At 35.9% G+C, this 7,825-nt stretch overlaps 1 protein-coding gene across 1 annotated transcript in view; it reads left to right on the top strand.

Annotated features, from left to right (window-relative positions):
• The window catches only part of Zw10 (Zeste-white 10), a 648,851-nt gene that overhangs the window by 616,333 nt on the left and 24,693 nt on the right, over positions 1–7,825 (top strand). Inside the window, exon 12 of the mRNA XM_068376802.1 lies at positions 2,209–2,342. Within this exon, the coding sequence (XP_068232903.1) occupies positions 2,209–2,342 (134 nt within the window). The remainder of the gene's footprint in view (positions 1–2,208; positions 2,343–7,825) is intronic.

Genomic DNA, 7,825 nt, shown 5'->3' on the forward strand with positions numbered 1-7,825 from the left:
TATCAATTTCTTTCGGTGTGAAAATGCTCATTATATTGCCCCTACCTCTATATTTTGCGTCCTAAAAAATCCAAGATGGCGGACTAAAAACAGCTAAACGACCTACATGGGACATTTTTTGAAATGGGAACAAAGGAAATTCCATTCCCACAGACCTCGAAATGTATAAATGGATGTTAAAAAAATGTAACATTGGATTGCATGGTAACCATGTCTTCCTACTCAACTACAGGTTCATCCTTGCTAAGATTCTTGGACATGATGTGTCGTATTTTGCTATCAATAGTTTTAGATTTATTTCAGAAGCAGGTAAGGTTTATAATAACATCTTTGCTTTTATTGTTTTTATTGAATATTCTTTTATTCTTTATTTATAATAAACGATATCGGCGTCAGTGACCTTAGATGTCAGGGTGCCAGAAAACTTTAACTCAGTCAATCAATCTGGAGCTCATAATGAAGATGCCAAGTACATTTTCACAAAGACTCTTGAAGTTGTGTATGATGTCATTGACAGATTTAAGTTCATGTTGGAAACTGGCCTTCATACTTGTTTTATGTATAAAATCTGAAATTTTTATCGTTATTTATTTTTTTTATTCACTTTCATTTTTAAATCTTGTTACTGATTCTTAATTAAATCCTACTCCAATCAACATCTATGACCTCTGATGTTATGATGCCAGATGATTACCAATCATTCATTCATTCATTATGCATTCCCTCTGTTTTCCAAGATTCTGCAGGTGCTAAATTACTTGAGGAATTCCTTCTTATCTTTACGTCAAGATTTTGTAACAATGTATAGTGCTTTGAAGATCCTATCACTAATTCTCCTATAAAGAAGCTTTTCTACCAAACTGAGGTATTAACAGTTATGAGCATCCATTCTTAATTAGAGTGAATAAGCTTTTAAAATACTAAAAGCGTAAGGGTGAATCATATTCACCCATCTATTTTTCCTCTACTTTTGATCTTGAAAAAAGAAAATGCTCCAATTTTTTTATCTATCAAAGAAAAATAACAATCCTCCAAGCCACCATAAACAATATACCTTGAAACATATTTAAAGGAAAGCCCCTTATTCTGCTATATATATCAATGGCTCTAAATTTTTTATTGGTGCTGGTTGTGCTGCAATATCATCAGACAAAACAAGTTAATTCTCATTACTTACTGAACCATCAGTAGTGTACTGATATTAGAGTTATCAACCATTTTGCTAACAATTATCATTTTTAAACTAGTTGAAGATATAATAGATCTTAACTTTGTCATTAATTCTTATTCAAGAAGTGCCAGAGGGCGCGCACAAAAACCAATTGGTATTACCAATTAAATAGCTCTAACAAATTCTATTCTCTATGGGTAAATATTAAAATATCATGGATCTCGGCCCATGTTGGAGTTATTGGTAGTGAAATTACTGATGCTGTTGCAAACTCAACCTTAGATTTACCAAAGCTTTGCATTAAATTCCCCATAAGGAGATCCGATGAAGCATTTTATAGCAATAAAATGTCAAAATATGTCTAATTTGATGAATCACACTGTAATAAATTGAAACTAATCAAATTAATTGTTTCTCAATGGGAATCATCAGACCAGAAAGATAAATGGAAGGAAATAAATTTAGCAAGGTTTGGTAATGGTCATACAATATGGGCCCATGGATTTTAAGGTACACTCCTCAAGAGTGCAGTGAGCTTGACACTATTTTAACAGTGTTACATATTTTCGACAAATTTAGAGTATTTAGAAAAAAAAAGATATTGATGTTGTGGTCAGAAAAGTTTGACTTAACATTTTATTGGATTCTGAGAGTTTCTCTGTTTTTAAGATTTTATCATTTTTAAGATCCATAGTTTTAATTTATAAGAAGTCAATTTTCATTTATCATAGACTTCTATTTCTGATTTATTATCACTTAGATATATATATATATATATATATATATATATATATATATATATATATATATATATATATATATATATATATATATATAGATATATATATATATATATATATATATATATATATATATATATATATATAGATATAGATAGATAGATATATATATATTTTATATACTTTCTGAATTTATTTGGGTCAGCTCTGTAAGAGGAAAGTTTGACTGATTGAGCTGTTTAATCTCCTCCCTTGTAATAGTAATAATAATAATATATAATCACATGTCACTTGCAGGAGTATTGATAAGTTCTGTTATTGAGGAAGTGATAACACGTGTGGTGAGTTTGGAAGACATATCTGCAGATGGTGCCTTAGCTCTCATCAATTTGCTCAATCTCCTGAAAGACAATGTTCCAGCTTTGTTCCTAGTAAGCATTACCTCTTAAATTCTTTACAAATAATTTTGTCAGTTTAACTTATTTTGGTCTTGCATTGTAGACCTATCAAATATATTTCAGATGATATTAGGTTTTTCATTTCCTTATTATTTTACCCTGTTAAGGGTCAACCCTGAAGTGTGTTCTTTACTGTCTTTCACAGATTAGAGTAGCACAGGTCCTTTTCTTGCCTCATAAATGTTTGCTTTTCAGATTTTAGATATCCCCAGAACATGTAGGTAATTGATTCTAATCATTCTCTTGAATACTTACAATCATATTTAATGGCAAAACTTACATAGAATGTTTTAGATAATCTTATGTACCACTAAAATTATCTTGTATATAAAATTTATCATTATACTCTTAAATCTATTTGAGAAATTTTCTGTACAGGTTATTTTTTATGATATTTTTTTATGAATTTTAGTATTTATTCTGTGAATACAGCATGCAATGTGTGTCCCTCTTATTGAGAGAATGCCTTGATGAAGTCATTGAGCTTCACCACGGCATACCCCCCAGATGCTGAAGACTTGACACGGATGGGGGGCTTAGGGATTAGCAGCTGAGCTCTAATGAACAATGGGAACGGCTTTCCCACTGGACCTCGGTGCCCAATTGCTGATCCAACTAAATCAGTCAGCACTTTCTCTTTTATTTTTGAGTATTTCTTTTATTCTCCCATCTCTTCCTTTTGGGCTTAAACATGTTGACGACTTTGGCTTGTTTGATTATACTTTGGCTGCTTCTTTGGATTTGGCACAGTGTGGGATGGACGGCATTCCATCTCAACCTGTACCAATTTATATGCCATCACCCTCTGGTAGACCCCATTGGGTGCAGACCAAGTCTGTTAAGAGTTGGGCTTCAGTGATCCGGTTTTAAGTTGCCCATATTTGCGGGTAATGGGTGACGCCAGGCATTGGAGTCGCCGGTGGGAGGGGCTAACCACCCCCACTGACCAGTGTACGCCCACCTTAAGGAGGCAGCCCCTCTCTAATAGAGGACTGGTCCCCGCTGAAGCCTCTTCTCGTGTTGGGCCACATGGGATAGGAGGATTGACATCCGCCGATGGAGGTGGATAACCCGGCTTGCCTTTTCCAAAAAAACCAACCCCTTTGTTGACGACTTGGAAAATACAAACATGGATCTCGGTACAGACAGCTCCAACTCGGGATCTAATATTGTAACATTAGAACCTTATTCATGTCATGTGAAGAATGATAAGAAAAGACTAGAGAAGAAGAGAGGGAGAAATGATGACAGTACAGAAAAATATAGAAAAGTAGAAGTATTACCTGGTCACTATGAACTAGTGAATTATGAGAAATTTTTTTATTTTGGAATTTTAAAATGGAAGACTTAAGCGTGTAAATGTTTTTAAAGCTAACAGGGAAATAGTTGCTATATGTGGAGGGCAGCCAAAAATTCTTTCCCAGGGAAATGGAAGTCTCTTGATAGAGACACTATCCCCAATACAAGGTGAAAGATTTAAAACATCTACAACATTGGATGGTCATAGTGTCAAATGCATTTTGCACCCCACTTTCAACAAGAGTAGAGGTGTGATATATGCTCCAGAATTGCTGGACATAGGGGGAAAAGAAATTGAGGATGAACTGAAAAGTCAAGGAGTAGTAAAAGTAGTCAGAATGAGAAAGAGAGTTGGAGAACAACGTATTCCTCTTGCTACTTTGATTTTAACATTTGATTAATGCAGATTACCAAATGTTATAAAAGCTGGTTGGCTATATTTGAGGGTGAAACCTTATATCTCTTCAACATTGCAATGTTATCATTGCCAAATGTATGGCCATTAAAGACAGAAATGCAAGGAAAAACTAAATAATAAGCCAGTTGTTTGCGCCAACTGTGGAAAAAGTAGTCATGGAGTAAGCATAGAAAATCCAAATTGGATATATTGTGGGGAAGCACACCCAGCTGCATCTAAAAGTTGTGTTAAGTATATTTTTGAAAAAGAAATTTAGGCCATTAGACCATGGAAAGGGTTACTTTTAGAGAGGCTCATAAAAGAGCTCTTGAAAAGCAGATAAAGACCAGGGCAACCTTTTTCAATGGTTCTGAAGAAACCTTGCCAAAGCACACGGCCAAAAATTATATCCCCACTTCTAACATAAACATATGAAAGTTGTTAAAAAGGTTGAAAGTTCCATTGAAAATCTATATTCAGAAATTGTTGAAAAATCAAAACAGATACTTAAATATCTAAAAGATATTCAAAAGCCATCTACTCCCATTCTAAACATCTTTAAAAACCTCTCTCAGACCGTGTCCTTGCCTGATCTGATGGAGGTTCCACTTGAAATCAATTTACCTGGTGAACCTTTAGTGGGAAAGTTGCAAAAACCTGACAGTCCACAACCGTTTAATCGAAAAAGAGACCTCCATCTCTCTCGCCTCCTACCATAAACATTAAAGTCACGACTTCAAATAAATATGATGTCTTGTCTGCTGATGTTTCTGATCAACTGGAAGGTAAATTGAATAAATCAGAAATTCAAGTTGAAGTCCACCATCCTTCACAACAAATAGATCAAGAGGACACAAAGAAAATGACAGACACAAAACCCAATATATTAAGATCCTCTATAGAGATACCACCGGGAAATATTGTTAAACCAAATATTGCCAATGGGAAGACTTCATCCAGGGTGTCTTCCAAAAAATAAACCATAGTTTTTTCCTCCATTCTGCAATGGAATTACCAGGGTTTAAGGGCGAAATATGAAGAACTTAAGCTCCTCATACGTGGGCACTCCCCTATAACTGTATGTCTACAAGAGAGCAAGCTCGATGCTAACACTCCTTGTCCTCGAGAGTATGTTAGCTATAAGACACCATATGATCAACGAGCAGGGAGCCATGGGGGAAGTCTTATATACGTTCGTCAAGATGTTCCCCAGGTATCTTTAGTCTATCTGTATCCCTCTGCAGACAATGGTTGTACAGATTGATATAGGGAGACAATGCACAATCTGTTCTCTTTACTTGCGTCCAAATTATAACATCTCATATTATAATATAGTAGAGGTGGTTGAACAACTCCCACAACCATTTCTCTTACTAGGAGATCTTAATAGTGGATATCCTTTACGGGGTGATGTTTTGGCGAACGAAATTGGTAATATTATGTCATCAATTTTGGATAATGAAGATGTAGGACTCCTTAATACAGGAGAGCCCACACACTTTCATGTTCAGACAGGTACCTTGTCCTGTATTGACCTATCAGTTGCAAGCTCTAACTTTTTTCTCAATTTTGATTGGAGAAGATTAGGTGATTGGCATACTAGTAATCATGCACCAATCATTATTAACACCAACAATGGTCCACCTTTACAGAGATCGCCAGGATGGAATCTTGATAAGGCGGACTGAGATAGATTTCTGGAGCTAAGTGAAATTGAAGGAAATACAGAACAGTTTGAAAGTGTTGATGATGCTATAGACTTAATAAATGGAACCCTCCATACTGCAGGAGTCAATTCCATTCCAAAAACAACAGGGATATTCAAACGACGACCAGTCCCCTGGTACTCATCAGAACTAACTGGCCTGCACAGAGCCACAAGAAATCTTTAACTCGATTGCGCAGGCGCCGTATTGAGGTGAATTTAGTCATATACAAGGAATGTAGAGCACGGTTCCGTCGTGCCATGAAAGAAGCTAGACGCCATTCTTGGGTGTCATTAGTTTCCTCCATTAACAGTAGAACACCAACATCATCTGTGTGGAAGAAAGGGAAAAAAATAGCAGGCAAATTCACCCCAAACCCACCACCAATGTAAGGGTAAATGGTCAGTATATGACTGAAGCAACTGAAGTTAGCAATGCCCTGGGTGATCATTTTTCAAATAGTATATCATGCAAGTGTGAAGGAGCTCTTGGGTACCAGTATAGGAGTATTGAAGAAAAGAAAGTTTTGAATTTCGCAACAAGAAAGGAAGAGTCATACAATTCTCCTTTTACTGAAAGAGAATTTGATTCTGCACTTGCTACGTGTAACAATACAGCCCCTGGACCCGATGGAATTCCACACACAATGATTAAACACGTACCCTTTGAAACAAAGTTATTTATTTTAAGCATCATTAATAGAATATAGCATGATCATAGTTATCAAAGTGTTTGGGAACTACCCATTATTTTAGCCTTTTTAAAACCCATTAAGGACAAGTTTTTAGCAGCAAATTATAGGCCAATTGCATTGACATCTTGTTCATGTAAAATTATGGAGAAGATGGTCCATGTGTGATTGATGTGGTACCTTGAAAGGAAGGGTATTTTATCACCCATTCAATGTGGATTCAGAAAAATGAACTCAACGACTGATGTGTTGATGCAACTTAGGAACTAGCCATTATTTTAGCCTTTTCAAAACTCGGTACGGACAAGTTTTTAGCAGCAAGATGTCAGCGAGATGTCAATTGCATTGACATCTCGTTTATGTAAAATTATGGAGAAGATAGTCAATGTGAGACTGATGTGGTACCTTGAAAAGAAGGGTATTATATCACCCATTCAATGTAGATTCAGAAAAATGCACTCAACGACTGATTTGTTGATACGACTCGAGTCCTCTATTTGTGAAGTGTTTGCTTCCAAACAGCACCATGTGACAATCTTTTTTTACCTTGAAAAGGCATATGATACCACATGGAGATATGGTATACTTAAAAGAATTCATGAGTTTGGATTGAGATGAGAGCTACCCCTATTTATTCAGTCATTTCTTTCACCTAGAGTTTTTCAAGTGAGAGTGGGGTAAACTCTTATCAGAGAGTAAATGCCAGGAAGGAGGAGTTCCTCAGGGTAGTGTGCTGAGTGTAACCCTGTTTGCACTAGCAATTAATGGGATATTCTCAGTCATTTCCCGGGATGTTCTCTCAACATTATTTGTGGATGATCTCTCCATTTCATTTGCTGGAGCGAGAATGGCAATGGTTGAGAGATAAATACAACTCTCAAATGACAATATTATCCAGTGGGCCGATATGAATGGATTTAAGTTCTCGACAAGTAAAACTACTATTGTCCATTTCTGGCATATCCGGGGAGTACATCCAGACCAGGTTATATACATTAATCGTCAACGGATCCTATGTGTAAGTGAAACTAAATTTTTAGGTTTGATACTGTATTTGATTGTAGGCTTACATGGGTTTCTCACTTAAAGGCATTAAAAGCTAAATGTCTTCAGGCTCTGAATCTTTTAAAAGTATTATCCCATACATCATGGGGGCAGACCGCAATAATATTTCAAAATTATACAAGGCCTTGATTTTTACAAAATCAGTTATGGGTGGGAAATTTACCCCTCAGTTACCCCAAGCCAGTTAAAAATATTAGATTCATTGCATCTTGCTGGTATTAGATTGTCCACGGGAACATTTAGAACCTCACCTATCCCAAGTCTCCTTGTTGATGATGGGGAGTTGCCTCTAGACCTT

Source organism: Palaemon carinicauda, chromosome 7 (genome assembly GCF_036898095.1).
Source record: "Palaemon carinicauda isolate YSFRI2023 chromosome 7, ASM3689809v2, whole genome shotgun sequence".
Lineage (NCBI taxonomy): Eukaryota > Metazoa > Arthropoda > Malacostraca > Decapoda > Palaemonidae > Palaemon > Palaemon carinicauda.